General features: G+C 44.1%; 1 protein-coding gene across 1 annotated transcript in view; it reads right to left on the minus strand.

Annotated features, from left to right (window-relative positions):
* Window positions 1-22,879, minus strand: part of ANKRD12 (ankyrin repeat domain 12) — a 429,381-nt gene that overhangs the window by 27,162 nt on the left and 379,340 nt on the right. The window contains exon 11 of the mRNA XM_086964948.1: window positions 4,198-4,341. Within this exon, the coding sequence (XP_086821074.1) occupies window positions 4,198-4,341 (144 nt within the window). The remainder of the gene's footprint in view (window positions 1-4,197; window positions 4,342-22,879) is intronic.

Genomic DNA, 22,879 nt, shown 5'->3' on the forward strand with positions numbered 1-22,879 from the left:
ATCTCAGTCTTTATCACTGTGTAGATGAGTCGGACAAAAGTTGTGGTAATGGAAGCATGCCTTCAGAGTCTTATTGGGGTTGTGGTTGAGGTGGACGTGACTCAGCCCAACGTCATGGTGGACTAGGTTCAGAGTCTGCCGGTGGTGTTCATGGGCGGGGACCTGGCATTGGTCCCAATGATGAATGAAAAGTCGAAGCAGGTGTCTGCCGCAGAGTCGATGTAGACTATGTAATGGGGTTTAGGGGCACAGTCACTGTCAGCGACTAGCTTAGTATAAAACAGAAAGTTAGTAGGGGTGTAATTTAGTTAGTGTGCCTCTGAAGCGCATTCTCAATGTTATTCTATTGTTGTTTCACATTTACCATGTGTCATTAATTCCAATGCCACTTCTAAGTCTCTGGTGGCCCTAGACACATATTTTAATCCTCAGACCCTGCAATTACAGTGCGCACCTTCAGTTCGACCAGGCTACCTTCACCTGCTCTCCTTAATGGTGTAGGTGGTCCATGGGCAGAGGACAATAAGATTCTGAGTTCACTACAAGCAGGCTTTAGAACAGGTACATCCACAATTGACCAGATCTTCCGACTACAGGTCCTTTACTGGAAAACAGTGTGTGGAGGGTGGCAGCCTCTAACTCATCTTTGTGGACCCGCGGGCCGCGTTCGATCTGGTCCCTAGGGACAAATTGTGGAGAGTTCTCCATGATCTGGGTCTGCCACCATACCTCCTGGGAGTGCTGAGGAGACTTCACTCAGGCAACTTTGCTCAGGTTAGATATGGAAAAGCGGGAGAACTGTCCGCACGATTTCAGGTGCAAAGGGGGGTGCGCCAGGGATGCGTGATGGCTCCCACTCTTTTCTGCCTTTATATTAATGGGCTTATTAAATACCTTCGAGTCATAAAGGATACAGATGTCCCGAGACTAGTTACAGGAAAAGTGCCTGCATTAATGTTTGCGGATGACACTCCACTGTTGTCTCGAACAGCTACTGGTATTCAACGTATCCTTGATGGTTTTGCAGATTTTTGTGGACTAAGTGGTTTAGAGATCAATCTGGCCAAAACTAAGTTCATGATTCTTAATCCCCCGAGGCAGACGCGGCCAAACCCGGCCTTGAACGGTACACCCCTCGAGAGAGCAAAGACCTTTGAATATCTTGGAATTACTCTCGAGGAACATCTGGGGTGGAATGTACAGATAGCCAAGTCTGCACTGAAACTGACTCAGACCGTGGGTAGGATTTCCAAAATGTATAGAACATCCTCCTGTAAGCCGGCTGTTCCTGTTGTAGAAATATACAAGGTTCAAGCAAGATCAGCCGCATTATATGGGGTGGAACTTTGGGGACACTATCGGCCTAAAAGTTTGGCAACGGTTGAACATACCTTTATGAGAAATCTGTTTGCCCTGCCAGTCAGTACCCCCCTGGTCCCATTAAGACTTGACCTGGGGCTACTTCCTGTGGAAGAAGAGGTGGCCCTGAGGCCACTCACCTACTGGCGAAGACTCTGGTCTGTTCCAGAGCTTGCCCCGTATCGTGCAGAGTTTCAGGAGGTTTGGGTTTGCTCTAGATCTAAGAAAATCCCATGGTTATCCCATATCTTTGTGCTAGGATCGGTTTCCCTGAGTTATGGGAATTTCCGGAGTCAGCCTGCCCAGCGTACGCCAGGGCAGATCTGGTAAAAAGGTACAGGTCCCATAATTTGATGATCCTTCATGCTAGCAGGTCAGTTGGCAGATTGACAGCTCAATTCCTCGATATCAAACCAGACTATAAGAAAGAGGAATTTTTTGATATGATTCACCCTGCCCAAGCAAGAAAGCTGTACTTGCAATTGAGAATGGGTACCCTACCACTAAGGTCAATAACCAGCAAATGGGATGCTAATAAAAGCACCGAGTGCCTGACGTGTGGACACTTGCTGGAAAATGAAAGTCATGTATTTTTGCTGGAAAATGAAAGTCATGTATTTTTTTCTGTCCGGCATACAGGTTGTCACGCGCTCGATGGGTAAAACCTATTTGTAAGAATCTGGGATTTCGCAATTGAGAATACGCGCTCAGAGTACTAAAGTATGATACATACCCCCTGTTGTATTTGCTGTTTCCTGCTTCTTATATGGTATGTGGATTAAACGCAGAACCCTCATAATGACTTGAAACAGACCAATGGTTTTCATAGAATGTCTTGAATTGCATTGATAACTTTCCAGATGGTTTAATTCTATTTTTAACCATGATAGATTTTGTTGTAAATAGGTGTACATATATGAAATTTGTTTTTTATCTAATTTTATGTATTACTCAAGAATGGATTTTAATGTTTTGATGCTTGTTTTAACATGTACTTTTATGGCCCATAGTGGTCGAAAGAAAGTTATCAATGATGATTTGCATTACAATCAGTATGTTTCTATAATGCTACACTGGAATCTAAAAGTGTTAGTCTTTATTTACATCTATAAAGATATGTAAATGTAATACTATTCTTCCTTATTTAAAATATTGGTCAGGTCAAGAGTAGAGCTCTCTATGACGGTAAAAAAGGTAAACTAAAATAACTGGAGAAGGTGCATGCAAAATAAAAACTGTAAAATCAGCCCACCACGTGATACAACAGTGGTAAAAGGTTAGTTTAGATCAGATCATATATTACCAAACCAGAAAAAAAAGACGGATCTGGTTACCCAATGTTGGTAAATAGAGATAGCTTCAGATAGATATTCCAGCCAACTGGTAGGACAGAATTAAGTAGGATAGACTGGAAAGAACTTAAGGTCCTTCCTCACAAATATTTGTAAACATCAAGAGCTCGGGTTCAAAAAGATTTTGCTGTGTATTTTGTTTCGCTTTTATTATTAGCAGTTCATAAGCCAGTCAATCCAGTAATACACAGTCTACGTTGGCACAGTGACTTTACATGCACTCAGAAATAAAAGCCATAGCATCAATTAGTCCAACGGAATACAGACATTACGAAGTATGATTATTACAACATATTCCCATCCATCAAATTACCATGTATATATTCATAAGGTATTCTTCTTTATGACTCCTGGGAGTCATTCAGCTCGGCCAGATAAGTTCTTAGTAGAGACCAGAAGTTAATTGGAAAGTGTTGTAACTTAGGTTAAGTTAGCCAATCTCAACAATGCCCCTATGGTAGAGTTGACTATATTAATTTCACGCTTGGATCGCAATGAAATTTGGTATAAACTGCTTTCATTGGTGTTGGTCATACAAGTACTCTTTCTAGTTTACAATGTGGTGGGTGCCTGCTATTACGGGTCCAGTGAAATGCAAATAGTGCTTGAGCAACTAAATATCAACCTAAAACATTGGGTGCAGCAAGTTCTTCCCGATCATAAACTAGCTGTAGTTTAGTTCCGTTTATATCATTAACAGATACATTAACTTTGTCAAAACCATGTCTGGTGCATCCATTCCCCTGCTCCTTCACCTCCCGTCTGTTTTCAGGTGTTCGCCTTCCAATTGTTATGCGCGATCTTTGAGAATGGACAAGAGGTCATCCGTGTATAATGAGATAAGGATAGTTTGAGTACCAAATGTGATACCCTTTCTATGGTGGAATTCTCTGAGGATAAAGACTAAGGGCTCCATGGTGAAAGCAAATAAGATAGGAGATAATAGGAGATAGTAGGCAACACTAATGGTTCACTTCCCTCTGTGTTTCTTAATTGGGGTTTACTGTCTCCCATTCACTCTGATCATAGCCAGAGGATCAGTATATAATTAAATCCAATGCAGCATGGACTTATCTATACCCATACGTTTCTGTAGAAATGTCCATCTGACAAAGTTGAACGCCTTAGCTGCATCTAAAAAAGTGGCAAACACCTTTATTTCCAGGTCAATTTGGTGGGAGCAAGACAACTTGTGGATGAACACCAGGCTTTTACTAGAATACTATGCCAGCCTGCCCTCTTCAAGTTAGATCCACTCCAAACCAATTTGCTGCCAAGTGCCAATTAAGAAGAAAGATGTATAAAAGCTAGTGTGCAGGATGAACATGCAGCACAAGTGCATCCCAATCCAGTGTGCATGTTAACCGAACTACAACTTACATTTTACTCTTGTCCTCCGTATTGAAGCCTAAAAATGTATTTGTAACAAAATGGTTCGTACAATACAACAGTGATATCGGAAATAAAACAAATCTCCGTTATTTACCTGAGTTTCTTGGGGCACGTTGTACACTTCTGCATCCAGCAACACAGTGCAAGCACTAAAGGGTAGTGACTGGTTAGCTAATGTTCTTGCAGCACGATAATGGACACGTAAAACCTCCTGCTCATTGGACACAATAAGTTTTTCCTAGAGAAATGACAAACAATGCATAACAGTCACTAAATGTGAATTTCTAATGTAGTTTGTATTTTAATACTATTTGATATTAAGCAAAGAAACCACACTTCTTCAATCAGATAACTGTAAATGAAAAATTGATGTTGGCTAAGGATGTAGAATTCTTTAAAAGGAGAATTTGTAAGTTGAAAAAAATCCTAAAAAATACACATGACCAAGGAAATATTAGATTATATATACACATTTTAGAGAAATAATACATTTTACAACTGTGAGTCTGATCTTATTAGCCTCAGTTTGCATCAAGAGTGTAAACGTGTTGTTATACAAGCAAACATGTTGCACTTTTTTCTTGTTAGTAAGAAAAAACACAAGATTTAAAACAATATGAAATGTAACAGTATCTGTATCCGTGATTCTGATTAATTTTGTCCCATGCATCAACCACAGAATAAAATTGCAAGAACATAATGTAAAATCTATACCAATTACTGCTGTAAGATCAGTAAATAAAATCATTAAGGTGCCACAGCGGTCTGCCTAGTTGTAAATATTGCAAGTAAAAACTCAAGTGCCTCTGCTTTTGTTCTCAAATATTCAGCAAGAGAAGGGTTATTTATGACTTCTACTCTAAATTAAAGAATTACTAGACCAACTCAAGCTAGAACACCTTCCACTAACAGAGAGACCGATATTGGCAGTTTAATTTTCAAACAGAATGAGCAATATTTCCATTCCAAACTACCACATCAAAGGTGCCAATAGGATTGATTTAGTCTTGAATGAAGACAACCGTCTAGTGAACATAAAAATGCTACATTAGAGATCATAGATGGTATGGTGCAAATACTAACAATGTCAATGCTTCAAAATAATATGCCAATCAAAACATGGCCCACAAATATACCTAATTATTAATTATCTCAAATGTTACTTTCTAGATAGCATGTGTTGGCTCCCTCTTCCCACCACATTCGATAACCTGTGCAGCACCTAATTTACAGACATCTATGGTCAAATATTAGGTTAATACGGGTTTTTAGTCACCATGCACCCCTAAAATAGGTTCGGGCCAGAATTACTGTATCATTTGCATCCTTAGTATCTTTGTTATTGTATTGCCCAGTCTCGGAGGAAAAGAGTTGACAATGCCATTGCAGTATGGAAATCTGCCAAATACAAATCAAAAGGAAGTGCATTAAGAACGCATCCCTGTAGATCAGCCTTCTCCAATGAGTAGCTCCTGAGCTACTGGTAGTAGAGTACCTGTAAGTAGCTCTCCTGTGTGCAGCCTACCCTACTAAATTAAGACGCTTTTGCTTGGTTGAGTTAATATATTTATACCAAAATTAAGTGTGTATTTGAGACAAAATGAGTATTTTCATAACTCATAAGCTGATGTTTGGATGGCTACATTTCCAAAATATATTTAAAACGGACATTTTAGTGATAAATCATGTGGCATGGAATGGGATTTATAAAAAAAAAAAACATTATTACTTTGGTGCCAGTGACATTACAGCTATGGCTGTATATATTACCCAACAAGAGGAATTTCAAATTGACAATGCATTTTCTGTACTGCTGGTGACCCTGCCTTTTTAAGTGATTACTGCTGGTAATCTTGCTTATAGGTTTAAAAAAAAGAATAATTATTTATTGAGTTTCCAAAACATATGTCACATACAGTCAACAGAAGCTAGAAAACAGTTACAACGCATTTGCACAGCTTCTCTACATCAAGCAAACTGGGTAAATAATGCTAGACTAACCCTCAGCCCCACCCCCACAACTGCGAAGGCACTAAATAGTTAATGACGGTCCAATCAGGTGAATTGAAATGTGAAACAGTACAGCACTTTTCTATGAGCAACATGTAAGGTAACACGACCAAAATATGCTCCGGTTGTCTATTTTGCTTCATAGTTGTGGGAGACTCTCAGATCATCATCTATGTAGCCATGTCTCATGTTATGCATCCATTTGGCAACCACAAGCAATGGTGATCCCTCAGAACGTAGGTGTGGGGATAGTTTGTCAGCAGAGCCTGTTGTTTGGGTAAGAAGGTAAACTTGTAAGGTTTCCAAATTATCCCTGGGTCTAGAGCTAGGAGGTAACAGTTCAGCAAAGGTGGTCGATTGATCGTTGCAATATATTAAGTCTTGCAGCCATTCCTTAAACATTTGAGCTCGTCCCTTTCCTAATCTGCACGCAATCCAACGTTTAGCCAACAGGAGGCTAAGCGCCACATATTTCCTAAGAGTGTATCCTAGTAGAGCTAACAGTGGAGTTAGGGTTACAGTCTGACCTATCATAAAGGAAAGTGCGTCAAAAATTTCACTCCAGTTGCCTTCAATTGGGTCGCACGCCCAAGAGAGGTGGAGGATATCTGCACCTACCTCGCCACATCTAGCACATCAATCATCTCGGCGGAGATGATATTGGTGCAGCCTTACAAGAGTGTAGTTGATATTCTATGTAGAAACATATAATGGATGCTTCGAAGCCAGCTACTCGAGGTAATGTGCCCAATCTGCTGACAATAATTCCACTGCCCATTCGTGAGCAGCGTCCCCTACTCCAGCTCCCATCCAGCCCGAACCCGCCTCGCCAGATATGGAGCCTCCAGTTGAGCAGTGTGGTATAGATGGGGGACCAAGTGTCTCAGATTTCTGACTTTGAGCAGAATGTGTAGAGTGTTGAGAAAAGGGGGTTCCCCCGAATGTCATTAGTGGCAGCCTTTACATTGTGCCGCTACCAGATAGAGAAATATATCCAACGCGGTCCGCACCTTCTCTTGCAAATAGTGCTTTGCGGGAGACAAACAACCCATCAGAGTAAATTTTATGAGGCACGTGCCTGCAAGCTGCTTTGTGTGTGACCGGAAGGAGGGATGATAAGGCAATGGAATCACCAGGGAGTAAAGCAAAGGCTTGGCGAGTCTCTTAGCCAATTTACACCATGCCACTGTTGTACAACCAACCGCGGAGACTAATTGGTGGTTACTCACCTGTTTAGTCTGATGACCTTGACTTTCTGTAGTCGAATATCGGTTTATAATGTGCACGCAATACTCTCTAGGTGTGTTCGATGTTGTTTGATGTATTTTGGTCTGCTGTTCTGCAGGTCATATGGCTTTTGTATGATGTACCCAGAAATTGAGTGCCACGCTCACTATTTGTATCATCTTTGCAGGGCTTTGCCCATATGGTACTTTCCTTCGTCTCTGTCATTTTCTCCCCCTACCCTTTTTCTTTTCACCCACCCCCTCTACGCTCCACTTTTCTTGTCTTCCTATACTCTTTAAAATGTTTTGCTTGTTTGATCATTGCTTACCCCATGGAGGGTGGGAGTATGCTGGAGGTCTACGCCTCCTGAGATACAGATTTTAAGATAAGTAGTAACATACTGATATAGGTCTTATAAATGTTTGCAGGCAGACCATTAGGTCCGGAGGCCTGCCAGACTGCAGCTGCTTAATTGGCTCTCTGATTTAATCTTCTATATCAGAAGACAGAAATTCCCTTTGCGCATCACTCAGCCAACCTAGCGCAACACCTTCGGGGTAGGCCTCTATGTCCACGCCTTGCATCCCCCGTGACGTATACAGGTTGCTGTAATAGGAGGAGAAAACCCATAGTATGTCTGGCGTCCTTGAATACTGTTCTGTCTATAATCTCAAGCATATCATTAGTGAAACAAGGTTGATGTTTTATTGTCGCTTGACTATGCCCCGTCCGCTCCCCCTTGTCAAATGCTTGCCCCCTAACATATTTGCCACAGCACAAACATTCCCTTTCTGCTGCCTCCTGAACGTCTGTCAAGGCTTTCCTAATCCTTTCAGACACCTTGAGGTCTTCAGAATTGCCTCGCAGAGCCTCCTGGTTTTTAAGATCTCTCTCCAGCCCTTTCGAATGATCTCTTACAGAGCGCAAGACAATCCCCACATTTGGCCAGACATATACCAAGCACGGTGACCATGAAGGCCTCCCAGATCGTGCCCATTTTGGGGACGAGACCTTATTTCTGTAAAAATAAATCTACAATCTCCTCTCTCAATTTCTCACAGAAAAGAGCGTCAAATAACATGGGGTATATGGGGATAGGTTTGTTGGGTGCATAGCACCAGTAGTACCGGGGAGTGATCGGAATATGTACACGCCAAATGCGTAACTGTGAACTCACGTACCCAGATCCCTAAATATGAGCCAGTAATCCAGCCTTGACCAGCTGTTATGTACAGCAGAGTAAAATGTTTCCTCCTTAACCAAAGGGTGTTGGGTCTGCCACGCATTCAGCATGTCATTCTGTTCCACAGTGCTCCGGATGTGATGGGATGAAGTGTTATGATAAGAGGTTGGGGCATGGGATCTATCCAGAGCAGCATTTAGTGCAACATTAAAAAACTTCCCCAGAGAACATGGGTGGAGTCAATGTTGAAAATTTGCTCCCACAGCCTATTGAAGAAAGCAGGGTCATCACTGTTTGGTCCATAACAATTAACTATGGTAACGGCTACTGAGCCCCACATTAATGTATAGCGTCCTTCGGGATCATTAAGGAAACCCTGTGGAACATACAGTGCAACTTTGCAGATGAGTGTAATAGTTCCACACTCAAAGGTGGAATAGTTAGAGAATTGCCTATGGAAGGCCCAGTGCGAGGCAAAGGTGGTGTGAGTGAAATTCCATAAGTGGGACTCCTGTAATAGAGCAATATGGATGTATGCCTATCCAGGTTATCTAAAATGTGACTCCGGTTCTGTGGATTGCTCAGTCCTCTAACATTCCACATTAGACAATTATATACAACACGTGTGTGTCGCTGTTCTGTACTATTTCAGGGTCGGACGTCTTAGAGTGAGTTTCTAGGTTCAGGTGCACCAATCAATACGTATTATCCCACATATAGCAGGGATGCCAAGTCAGGCATTTACAGATTAAATAGATAAGCATAATTTTTTTCATTTTTTTAAACAGAACATTTCCCAAACCATCCTCCACCCACACAGGCAGCCCAATCCCGCCAGGAATGTATTTCCCTTCCCAACAAACAAAGCCAGTGTAAACCCAGCAAATTTCTCAGGCGTAACCTATAAATGGTCAACCATAGAGCCAGGCAGAGTCCTCCTCAAGAGAAATCGGGCTTCCAGGGTGCAAAGTAGACAACTCAGGTGCCCCATCACTGTATCGGTCTGAGGGTTTAGTGGTCAGGCAAGGATACACTTGCAGTCAAAGTTCCAGAATGGCCATTAGTTGCCACTGGGCATCACTCAGCAGTGGAGCGCTGCTTTCAACAGAACATGGTGTCTTGGGGTAGAACAGTTTGGATGGATCTAGTTGAAGTTTTGAAAGTGGGGCTCAGTCATCCATCGTGGTAAAGATCTAGCACGTTGTAATTACTGCTTGATAGGTATTCATTACTTGCGAGCCTCTTGTACTCGAACAGTGAAGCCTGGGTAAATGGCCACTGCATTACTCTTGAATTATAGAGAGCGTTTTTCACATGCCAGGCCAAGAGCCTCATCTCTGTCACCATAGTTTAGTATTCTAGCAATGATCTGCCGTGAAGGGACGCCATGAGAAGGGTGGGACACCAATGCGTGGTGGGCCTGTTGCACAAGTTACTTATCTTCGGTAACGATATATCTGTAAGAAACAGTAGTTAGTATTAGATTCTTTACCTTCGAATATCCCCAGGCGTCAAACTGGATTAAAATTTTGCGTAGCAGTACCCCTGCGCGTCGGTAGGCGTCATCTGCGGCTCCACGTCCGTCGTGGCAGACTCCGGGATTTCAATGAACTGCAAGTTATTTCTGAAAGACCTAGCTTCCAAGTGTTCATTTTTGGTGGAAATTATTTTAAGCACTTTCTCCATGTTAAGCATCTGCTGGTCACAACTTGCGACAGTGTCTCCGACTGCCGAGATTCTATATTCTGTTTCAGGTATGCGGCCATCTTGTTTTTCCAACTTATGCGTAATGGAGTCAATCCTGGAGCACATGGGGTCCATTTTGGATTCCATGGAAGTGAGGCTGTGTTTCATGGCAATAAGCAATGTCTTCATGTCAGCTGCATCTGTAGAGCCATCCATAGGCGGATCCTCCAAGCCTGCCTGATCTGAGCCACTTCCATGGGCACGGGAGGATCTATAGGCGTCAAATTCCAGTTTAGTCTGTTGCCCTTCAGTCTTTCCCATGTAGGTAGGCAATGAGACACAGGTGCGCAATACAATGTAGTTTAGAGGGTAGACCGCAGCAGAGCGACCCAATTCTTCCCACCGCAGCCGGAGATAGATAAGTTACTTACCTGTAATCCTAGTTCTCTTCCAGGGGTATACTCAAAGTCATAAGCACTGAATAGTCCCGCCCACGTGCGGTATCCCGGAGCAATAGCAATAGACAATAATATGCATATATCTACATATATATATATATATATATATATATATATATATATATATTTTGATATCATAATTATTGTATATATTGAACTGTTATTTATTTAAATACCATTATATTTATATATTTATGTATATTTATATATTCATTATATGACTGGTTTTAATGTCTAATCAGTTTAATGTTCCAGTTAGAGTCATATATAAAATCATTGACTAGTACCCGATACCATGTCGTGCATTTAAGCACCATAAAACTACTAACTCACAAAATATCAGCATAATGATGGTTAGGAATGTATTTTAATGCGTTCACTTGGGCACATGAGCTACGATATAAGGATTAACCTTAAGTGTTTTTTCTATGTCTTTGTACCATGTGATGGGGGTGAAAGCGTCACTGAGAAAAAAACAGCATAAAATAGAAAGCGGACTGCGTTTTCGACAGTGAACAAGGATACTTTGGTATTCGAAACGCGTCTGACTGTGACAACAATAAATTAAGACTTGCTGTAACCACTAAGTTTTGGAGTCCGTTTCTCGGCATGTCCGGCTGGAGTGCAGGAGAGTGACTGGGACAATACGAGCCAATATACATAAATACCCATATATATATATATAGATAATATGCATATACATATACATATGCAGCCTGAAAAACACCATATTAGGCTCCAAAACTGCCATTATTGCATGTAAAACGTTTACATTTGACCAAATAAAGACATATAAGTCACCATATATGATATATGTAAAGAAGAAAACCGCCCTGAGTTTCTTTGAAACACACAACCTATATTTTCAAAGATAAAAACAGGCAGGATCATAGAGGCAGGTTTAGCCTAGACAGGCTGCATAGAAAACAATTGGAAAATTGGCGCCGTGCCTTTAAGACCTCCAGGAACCCCCAGGCTCCCATCATGCACCACAGGTGACAGTTAGGTCAGTTCTTTTGGACGGCGTATAACAGTGTAATCACAGCATGGGTAACAGGTACATATATAGGTCTGGTATTCGTCCGGGGAGGAGGGAGGGTTGCTTATGACTGATGAGTATACCCCTGGAAGAGAACTAGGATTACATGTAAGTAACTTATCCTTCTCTTCCAGGGGATACTCATCAATAGTCATAAGCACTGAATAGATTAGCAAGCCCATCCACATACCCTGCAGGCGAATACCAGCCTACCAAAACATTTTACCAACAGATATTACCAAAACAAATTTCTCAGGGATGCTTGACCAAACTGAGCATCCGCCTGAGTGTCAGAATCAAAGCAGTAATGGCGTGCGAAGGTATGAACCGAACGCCATGTGGCTGCCTTACAAATTTCATGAATTACTGCATTCCCAAGCACTGCTATTGTAGCAGCTTTGCCTCTTGTAGAATGTGCTCTCGGCTTATCCGGGAGCTGCTTTTGTGCCAACTGAAAAGATACAAAATGCATGACACTGCATCTGGAAATGGACCTTTTAGAGGCAGGAAAACCTGTATTGAACGGACCATAATTCACAAACAGTTGGTCAAACTTTTGTACACTCTTTGTTTTTATCAAGGTAGAATTTCAACACTCGTTTTAAATCTAAAGAGTGCAGAGCCTTCTCGGCCGGAGTGTCCGGATTGGCAAAAAAAGTGGGGAAGAGTGACTGACTGGTTAATGTGAAAATCCGAGACCACCTTCGTGAGGAACCTCGGGTGAGTACGTAACACCACTCTGTATTCGCATGAAAAACGAGATAAGGCTCTGTAGAGCATAAGGCCTGTATCTCGCTTACCCTGCGCGCACAAGTGATTGCCACGAGAAAAGCAGTCTTCCATGACAGGTGTTGCAGGGAAGCCTTATGAATGGGCTCGAATGGGGGGCCCATTAGTTTAGATAGGACCACATTTAGCTCCCAGGAAGGAGAAGGGGCCCTAACAGGAGGATAGATTTTTTTGAGACCCTCCAGGAAATACTTAACAACTGGCATTTGAAAGAAAGAAACCTGAGTGGGAGACTTTCTATACGCTGTTATCGGTGCCAGGTGAACTTTTATGGAGGAATACTATAAACCTGCTTTGGCCAAAGACAGTAAGTATGGCAACTGTACCTGTTCTTGACCTCGCATAGGGTCATGACCTTCAGCAGTACACCACATGAAAAACCGCTTCCACTTAAAAGCATAGGACTTTCTTGTAGAATCTCTCCTAGCCTCTTTTAAAATCTGCATGCAGTCCTGTGAAAAGGCCTAAATGTCCGTATTGGATGAACTCAGAAGCCATGCTGCTAACCTCAGGGACGGCAGGTTGGGGGGGGAACACCTTGCCGCTCGCCCTGGTCAGCAGATCCGGATGACATGGTAGCCTCCTGTGTGGTACTTTGGATAGGTGAAGAAGGTCCGGATACCACCACTGGCGAGGCCAATGTGGTGCAACCAGGATCATGCCTGTCTTGGCCTGAGTAATGTCTCTGACCAGTCTGTCCACAGAGCATTCCCCTTGGACCCGGTTGCAGGTACCTGGAGGCGAAGACGCGGCAATTTGCAAGTGAACTGCAGATATTCTCATATCTCGTGCCAGAAGCCATTTCCAGATTGCCTGTGCTTCCAGAGACAGGGGTCTGGATCTTGTTCCGCCCTGCTTGTTCAGGTAGTACTTCGTTGTTGTGTTGTCCGTCTGAACAAGCAGAGAGGTCAACGTTATTGACGGAAAGAACGCTTTGAAAGCTAGATGTACAGCTCTGAGTTCCAGCATGTTTATGTGGTATATTTGCTCTTTCTCTGACCACATTCCTTGGATCTGTAATGATCCCATATGAGCGCCCCATCCCTGAAGAGACGCATCCGTCACTAGAGTCTGTTGAGACATGTCCTCTTGAAAAGGGACTTCACCGATAAGATGAATCTGTGGCATCCACCATCAGATGGAGAGTGGGACTGACAGAGGTATTGACAACCTGTCCTCCCAGCGATTGGAGATTTGGGACCACTGATCCTCTAGAGACTGCTGCAGAGGTCTCATGTGAAGCCTGGCGTTTGGAACGAGAAAAATGCACAAGGCCATTGACCCCAGTAGGGAGGAAATATGCCTGGCCGTAGACTGAGGTGTCTTCAAGAGAGTTTGACACTTGAGGAGAATTGATGATAGTCAACGCCAAAGTGTATCCTTCGGAGGAGAGACTGAGTCCAGAGTTGCGCCTAGATAGTATATCCTCTGTGTTGGATTGAGAATGTACTTCTTGAAGTTGACCGAGTCGATGCAACTGATGAATACATTGCGTGAGATGTTGTTGCAGAAGAGTGGGAGACGCACTCTTGAGAAGTCAGTCGTCTAGGTAAGGATAGACGAATATGTGCTGTTTCCTCAAGAAAGCCGCTACTACTGCCATACACTTTGAGACAGTGTGAGGAGGAGACTTCAGGACCGTGAATTGGAAGTGGTTTGATTGGATGCAAAACCGTAGAAACATCTGATGCTTTGGAGAGATTGGTATGTTGAGATAGGCATCTTGAAGATCTATGGAACACATCCAGTCCACTCTATGCAGAAGCGGTATTATTTGATGTAATGCCAGCATTCTGAACTTTTCTCTGAGAATTTATTTGTTCAGACGTCTGAGATCTAATATAGGCCTGAACTCCTTGTTTGGACCTTTCTTTGGGACCAAAAAAATATCCGGAGTAGATCCCTTGCCGACGTTGTTGCCATGGGACCTCCTCAATGGCGTTCTTTAGGAGTAGAGCAGAACCCTCCTACCTCAAGAGATTTATAAAATGGGTGACAGTCTTTTGAGGAGGAATGGAAGGTGGAGGGGACTTGTATTTGATGGTATACCCATTTTTTACAATATTCAGCACCCACCTGTCTAGTGTGATTTTCGTCCACTCTTCCAGGTAAAAACATACACTTCCCCCCACCGGAGAAAGTAACGGAGATAGGGGAAGCAAGCACTCACTGCTTTTGTTGCTGTCGGTTGCAGCAGGTGTGGACTGTCTTGAATTGAAACCTCTTCCTCTACCAGGACAACGCTGGGAGAATTGTGACCTTCCTTGATTTTGTTCCGAGGACCATTGAGGGGTTTGAACCCTCTGTTGGTTTTGTCGTCGGTCGTATGGACGGTACCGTCGCCTGATGTCCTTCCTCTTTTCGAGATCCACAGCTTTAACTGTATCAAGCTCGGGTTTTCATTCGAGACATTTCATCATCGGCATGAGATCCGAAGAGTGATGATCCATTGAAAGGAAGATTAAGAATCCGATGCTGTACTTCAGGTTCAGACCCGTCAGTCTCAGCCATGCTGTTCATCGTGCACAAATAACATGCAAATAGCCATGTGCCGCTAGATCTGAAGCATAAGCTGCTGCACTGATCACTTGATTGGCTACTAGGCCACCGTCATGCAGGATTTCAAGGAAGTCTTGTTTGTCCTCTTTAGGGAGCTTCTCCTTGAAGTGTGACAGGGAGTCCCATAATGAGCGATCATATCGACCCAGCAGGGCCGAGGCGCTGGCTACTTTCATGTAGGAAGCAGAGGTAGTGCACATTCGCTTTCCTACCTTGCCCATAGCCTTACTGTCTTTATCTGGGGGGTACAGACGATGATGCTGCCCCGGTCTGATTTTCTCCTGCCGCCGACACAATCACAGAGTCCGGTGGAGGGTCAGCCCTAAGAAAGAAGGGATTATCAGGAGCCTTATATTTCTTTGTTATTCTAGATGGCGCAGCCCCCACTGCTGCTGGAGTGAGAAACTTGTGTAGAGCAGGCTCCAGCAATCTAGGCACTAGAGGAAGCAAAGGTCTGGAGGAAGACTTTTGGGGCAAGGTTTAAATATCACCGATGACTTGGTGGTAGAGACCGGCATTTCATTTCAATGTGGAGTTTAGCAGCCCCACGGCAGAAAACCTCATTAAAGGTTAGAACATCATTGATGGGTGATATTATGCTTGGAGGAGATGAGGAAAGAGTCGGAGAATAGTCTGCCTTGGAATCAGACGACCCTGTGGAAGACCTATAGCTTTGTTTTCTAGAAGATCGGTGGCGTGATGTTCTACTCCTAGGAGAGCGTGATGATCGCCTCCTCACCGATGGGGACCTTCTTGGCGGGGCACACTCGCGTCTCCCCAAAGAATGCACTGACTGGATCAAAGGTGAACTTTATCTTGAAGAAGACCGTGGTAGGTTAATTCTACGGATCTTCCATTCTCTAATATCTGCTAGCCATCCTGGCGAGATATTGGTTGGCTGGGCTGGAGACGGTACTGGTGAGGGCTCTGGAGATACTTGCACGCTCTGAAGCCCTGGGGAGGAAGAAGAACCCCCTGAAGTCACCACCGGGGCGTCACGAGTCGAACGGTCCTTCGACGTCGCCCTAGGACTCTTTGCTGGAGGAGAAGCCAATTTAGATCTCCTCGACGTCAACCTCTTCGTCGTCGACATGGATCTCGACCTCCTGGACCCAGAAGGCCTTTTCTTTGATCTAGACTTCGATCTGCTCGACAGTGATCTCTTCGATGTCTATCTTTTCGGCGACAACGTCGATGGCATATGTTTCAACGTCGAATGGCTGGGTCTCTTCGGCATCGAAGCCCTTGGTGTTCGGCTAGATGTCGATGCCATTGGACCTCTCGCCGTCGACCTCAACGTCAGTCCAGAGCCTCTCGGCGACGAACTTCGACGTCGAGTCCCGACCTCTTGACGTCGTAGGTGAGCCAGACTTGGACCACCTAGGCGTGGAGGATTACCTCATCCTCTGTCTCTTCTCACCTTGTCGAGACGGCGAGGGATGTCTCGACGACGAAGGATGCTTTGACGTCGACAGATGTCTCAACGGCGATTTTGACGCCGACTCGGAGCACAGAGGTACCTTGGATGACGATCTGTCCCTCGACGTAGTAGGAGACCGATGCCTTCTTTTTTTACCTCTTTCCTTGTACTCTTTAGGATGGGAAGAGGGCTTTCTGGAATGATGCTCTTCTCACCCACTTACTGTTTGTCCTCTCTCATGTAGGGAATGCAGCTTGATCTTCTTCCTCTCTCTAAGGGTTCTCTTGGAAAACTTGCTGCAGTGGTAACGCTGGTCTGGCTTGTGGGATGAAGGCAAACAAGCAATACAGACCGAATTAAGGTCTGACTTGGCCATCTTTTTACCATAGGCAGGGCACTTATTGAATAAGGCCGGCATTTTGACTGGAAAAAATAGGCAAAAGTCAGAAAACATTGTTGAATTAGTCAGATAGAGACTAAAGACGTTGAGTGAAGTCAAAATAATTATCTTTCTACCAGAAAAAAGTGACACAATATCACCAACTGGCGAGCTCAATGCTCCAGGATCCTCACAGAAGGAGCCGGAGAAAAGAACTGACTTGTCACCTGTGGTGCATGATGGGAGCCTGGGGGTTCCTGGAGGTCTTAAAGGCACAGCGCCAATTTTCCAATTGTTTTCTATGCAGCCTGTCAAGGCTATATCTGCCTCTATAATCCTGCCTGTTTTTACCTTTGAACATAAAGTTTGTGTGTTTCAAAGAAACACAGGGCAGTTTTCTTCTTTACATATATCATATATGGTGACTTGTATGTCTTGATTTGGTCAAATGTAAAAGTATTACATGCAATAATGGCAGTTTTGGAGCCTAATATTGTGTTTTTCAGGCTGCATTTGTGTATTTATATGCATATGCATATTATATATATATATATATATATATATATATATATATATATATATATATATATATATATGGGCATTTCTGTGAATGTACATATATATGTGCATATATGCATATAATTGGCTATTGCTCTGGGATCCTGTACGTGGGCGGGAATATTCAGTGCTTATAACTATTGATGAGTATCCCCTGGAAGAGAACCACCAGGACCACAACCTACAACTGTGCACAGTTAATTATTTTAACTAGGCTAGTGCCCCTTGAGAATAAAACACATTTAGTTAGGACAGCCCTAGACCTATTTTAGACTCACCCACTTATTCACCGCACTATCTGAATCCAAACACCCACACTCACCCTATGGCTTCATCCAAAAGATCTCCACCAAAGAGCCCCTTCGCGGGTTCCTGTCGGGCATTGCAGCGCCGGCCCGCATGGAGCAAGGCCCAATGAGGAAGCATGACATCCTTTGGGTGTATGAGGGCACTTTTTAGAAATTACCTTTCTTCCCTAGGAACTGCACACTTCTGGTATTCCATACTATTGCATTGGAGTAAGTGTGCAGGACCTGTTTACATAAACCTCCTGGTTCTCCCTGTTTAAATCAGCCATTAAAAGGACTCATGGACCCAGACCTCTGTCCTGAAAATGTTTTAAAAAACACTATACAAGGTGGCAGAGTAGGGATACCCTGCCCACCTACCATTGTGGAAGGTCCCCCTCCCCAGCTCCAATAAAAACAGGAACCATGGATGTTTTTGCTGTTATCCCGCGGACTCCTGTAAGATTGCAGTCCAAAAAAGAAAAAAAAGAAAATGGTGGCCTACCATTTTTAAAAACATTTTTTGGGGAGGAGACATAAGTGGGGCCCACCTCCAAAAGCCAATTTTTGACCCCAGGGTCCCATCCTGTGGGGCCAATTTGTACATAAAAAAGGGGAGTGTGTCCCCCCCTTTCCTGACTTGAAGCAACCCTGGGGGCCCCATCCCGCCAGAGACAAACAATCCGAGAGGAAGAGGACATGCTCCACCCCTCCACAAGCATTACAAGGTCTTGGGAACCCCATCCCCTGGGGCCGCATCACAGACTGTGTCCTGTGGAGCTCGACCCCAGGATAGAGTAGTTTTCCTGTCCGCAGAAGTATGGGCAGGGAAGTCTAGGTCTGCTCAAGCCTGGCGGAAACATTTTTAAAGCTCCCGCTGGGTGAGAATACAGTTGCCTTCCCTGCTGCAGGAACGTGGGCAGGAAAGGCATATCTGCTGTCACCCAGCAGGAGCTTTAAAAACACTCTGCCGGTTGGAGCACATTTTTGTTTCCTTGCCAGTGTTCCTGTGGCCACAGAAACAGATGTTGCTCCCGCCCGGACTGTGCATGCAAAAAGAACTGCTCTATCCAGGCATGAGTAATGCCAGCTCCCGCAGCAGAAGGGGGTCCGGCTGTGGCCTTGGGGTTACCCCCGCTGGCTCCAATGATATGTTTTGTAGTTGCTCCAGGTTGGCACAACGGCATTCACTTAGAGTGAAAGTGGCCCAAGGGCTGGAGTACCTGGGCTTTTAAGGTTCGGGGAGGAGGGCCACGTGACTCCCTTTGCTATTAGCATTTGGCTCCGGGGAATGGGTCACCAGTCTTTCCTAAATCACTGTCTAGTGCCAGTGTGGAGTCCATGGAGCAGGGTACTACCATCACCAAGATGTGAGAATACAAGAGCTTGAGCAGCAGTTTTGAAGGGTTCACTACAAAAGCAGTTTCAATTTCTTTAGAAGAGAGAGCTGGCAGGAGTGTTTTTTTTGAGAGTGAGGTTAGCGTCCATGACAAATGAAACTAACAGGTTGATGGGTGGAAGTTGGGTTTCAAAGCTACCGAGGTTCATTTCATTGAGCTAGTTTTTTGGTAAAGAACAGAAATTCTGTCTTGGTTGGTTGAGCTTCAGGTGGGGGTTGGACATCCATGTCAGAATGATGTGCAGACAGTGTTGAGTGGCTGGATTAAACTGGAAGAAAGGAGAATTTCAAGTAGAGTTGTGTATCATCAGCATATTGGTCAACCTTGATATTGGTATCTGTGAATAGAGCACTAAGCAGCTCCACGTAGAGATGAAAGATGATAGGAGAGAGAAGACCGGGATCTTTTGGGACATTGAGATGCCCACGTGAAGAAACTGGTGTAGGTTGAAGAGGTAGGAGAAGGACTACTGAAGGACAGTGCAGGTTCCACACTCCAGGGTAAGTGTGCCGGTAGGACAGTTGACTTTCAAAAGAAGCTGAGAAGTCCAGCACTATTAGGAGGCAGGAGTCATGTTCTTTATGGTCAGGAGTACTCCATCTACGAAGGGTAAAGGAGCATGATCTGAAGCTAGTCTGTTAGTGCAGGAAACAGTTATCTTTGATTTGGGTTTGGAATGGAACATAAACTGATTACTTTATTTAACAACAATTTTTTATTTTCCAAAGTACTTTTTTAAAAATTCTTTTATTTATTTAAAGAGTTTTATATAGCGCTGGCTAGACCCGAAGGTATCAGAGCGCTTTACATGCGGTTCCACAAAATTAAACAGTACATTAGAATAAGGTAACATCAGTTGCCCGAAAAACATTTCAAGAGCTTATATGTGAAGAAGGGTAAAGGGGGTAGGGAAAGGGAATATAGGACAGGGAGATGAAAGGAAGTCTGCCCCGAGTCCGGCTGGGTATGTGACGGCTAAGAAGGAAGTCCACAGCCCATCTCCTCTTTAGCTATCAGGTGGCTCCACCGCACCAGGGCCAAACAGCAAGGTCTCGGTTAAGAAGCAAAACATTTTAAAGAGTATAGGAAGACAAGAAAAGTGGAGCATAGAGGGGGTGGGGGAAAGGAAAAAGGTAGGGGGAGAAAACGACAGAGAGACGAAGCAAAGTGCCATACGGGCAAAGCCCTGCAAAGATAATACAAATAGTGAGCATGGCATTCAATTTCTAGGTACGTCATACAAAAGCCATATCACCTGCGGAACAGCAGACCAAAATACATCAAACCACATCGAACACACCTAGAGAGTATTGCATGCACATTATAAACCGATATTTGACTACAGAAAGTCAAGGTCATCAGAACAAACAGGTGAGTTTATAACCACCAATTGTTGAATGGGATTGGGAGACGCAGACTGTAATAGTGGGTCAAATTGATACCTCTGTATGTGGCCCAGCGGGATAAACTGATATTTTAATGATATTGCCAATAAATGGCAGGCGAGTCATGGGTGATATTTGGCAAGGTTGGGAGAGTCTAATCCATTTTTCTGTAGAAGTGGGAGAATCTGTCCTGTATTGTGAGCTTATGGGAAGATATCTTGAGCGTAGAAGGCACTGACAATTTTGGGTAGGGATGAGAAAACATCCCCAGAGAGAGCTCTTAAGAAAGACGAATAATGCATCATCATATGAAGTGGCTTAGAGGGAAGAGAGTATGTTCTTTGAGAGATAGGGCATTCAATGTTGATCACTGCAGGATCCGACAGGAAGGGGGAGGGATAATAGATGAAGCAGACTTGAAATGCTGTTGGATCGTCTGTATTTTTTCACCCAAGAAGAGGTTAATGGAATTGCAATTTTCTGTTGAGTGAGAAATAGATGGGTGTGGGAGTTGGTTCATGCAGTGTTTGATTGTCTTGAAAATGTTTCTCCTCTTTTGGTGCCCACACTGATCATGTTGGTATTCGCCACAGCGTGGGCTGACACCATGAGCTTTCTGTGTGATGCACAGAGAGACTTCAGTATCATAAGGTTATTGGGAGATCTGTTTTTCTTATATTTTTTCCTCTGTTCGGAGGGATTGCTCATTGTCAGTAAGATCTTTTGAGTGCCAGGCAGATGAATGCTATGAATTCGCAGGTTGGGCATCCCCATCGCAGCCATGGCCATATGGCATGTGTTTTACTTGCTAGGAGGAATGCAGTGATCAAAGAACAAAGGCTACAAGTTATTTTTCTACCAGTGCCTACCATTCCTTGGATCCCGGGTTCATCTTGCCACACAAAGAGGCCTGTACTACAAGACTCTCTGAGGGCAGTCGATCCCCCAGTGCCAGTATAGATCAATTCACCACAGTTGCAGATGTGGGCTTGTCCAATGCGTCCTTGAAGGACTACAGCAGGGCTTCATTTGAAAGGTAGAAGCAGTTCTGCTGCCACAGAAGTAGATTCCAGGACCTCCGTCAATTAGTTTCATTTTGTTCCACTGGTGAAAAGAGCAGTTATAGCAATTCAGCAGCTTTCTTAAGCACTGAGTGGAATAATGGCATTTCTGAAGGGCCTGGAGGATTGTCTATGTCAGTGACTGGAGATGTGTCTTTCCCACTGGCAAGTGGCAGTTTCAGATAATTGCTTGTCTCCAACAAGGGAGGTGCAAACAGATGTGCCATGTCACTGCTGCCATCTGAGACTTGTTGTTAATTCAGCATCTGTACTGGGTCAGAATCTAAAATGCATTCTTTGCCAATAATGACACAAGCTGTCTTGCCCCTTACATTTCCTCCTCCAAGAGCCTTCAGACTTTCTTCTAGAGAAATGGGTCTTGGAATGCACAGTCAGCGTATAAGGCAGAGGAATGGGATTCAGCTAAGATGGTAGTGGAGGTGTTGGAATTTACACCAGTATTGTCACTGGTACAACAGGTAAAGGCCCTGGTGTTGGTAAGACGTCGATCAGTAACAGGGGAGACCTACTATCAGGAGCCCAATCAGAACCCTACATGGCCCTATAGGGCCCGAAGGAGCTGCTGATGCCTGCCATATTATATCCCACATAGCAGGAGCTAAGGGGACATCATCCCTCAATCAAGAGCGCGCCAGGAGGCGCGTTTGAAGAGTAAAGGAGAAAGGGGGCAGGCCTCTGGTGAGTTGCCGGCTTCCGTTTAAAAAAGATATATTTTAGGAATGGAGGCTGTGTAGCCCACCTTCCCTTGATTGTTTTGGGCCCCGAGGACACCATCCCCTAGGGCCTGACCCATTTTTGAAAAACAAATGTTAAGAATTAAAATAAAACAAGTCACCTGGTGAGTAACACGCAGAATGCTCGTCAGTGTACATGTCGCAGAAAACAGGAAGAAAAGAAATACCTGGAATGGTGTGCGAGTCACCGAGAAATTACACAGAGAGCACATTGCTGCAAAACGGAGTCATGCGGTGTGAGTATCACTGATTCGTAACACGCCGAGGAACAATGACTAAGTGCTTCCTGTAAGCCGGAAGTAAAGGTCAGGCATGTAACTAGGACCGACCAGGCAGGTACGCGGCAGGAGAAGACACTCAACGAAAAGGTGAGACTCCAGCACTAACGCTCAGCCAATAAGGGGAACCTTCCATACTCAGGGATGCACAGGAGGACGCGTAGCTCAGTCAATCAGGCATGAGGACTCAAAACTGCGATGACGTACAGCTCCGTAATGCTGTAAGGGAACACACGTGGAACCCTGGCAGTCAGCTCATCAACAGTATTTGTGGACGGTGGTGACAGGATACATGCTACTGG

The sequence above is a fragment of the Lissotriton vulgaris genome, chromosome 4_1, assembly GCF_964263255.1.
Source record: "Lissotriton vulgaris chromosome 4_1, aLisVul1.2, whole genome shotgun sequence".
NCBI classification, from domain to species: domain Eukaryota; kingdom Metazoa; phylum Chordata; class Amphibia; order Caudata; family Salamandridae; genus Lissotriton; species Lissotriton vulgaris.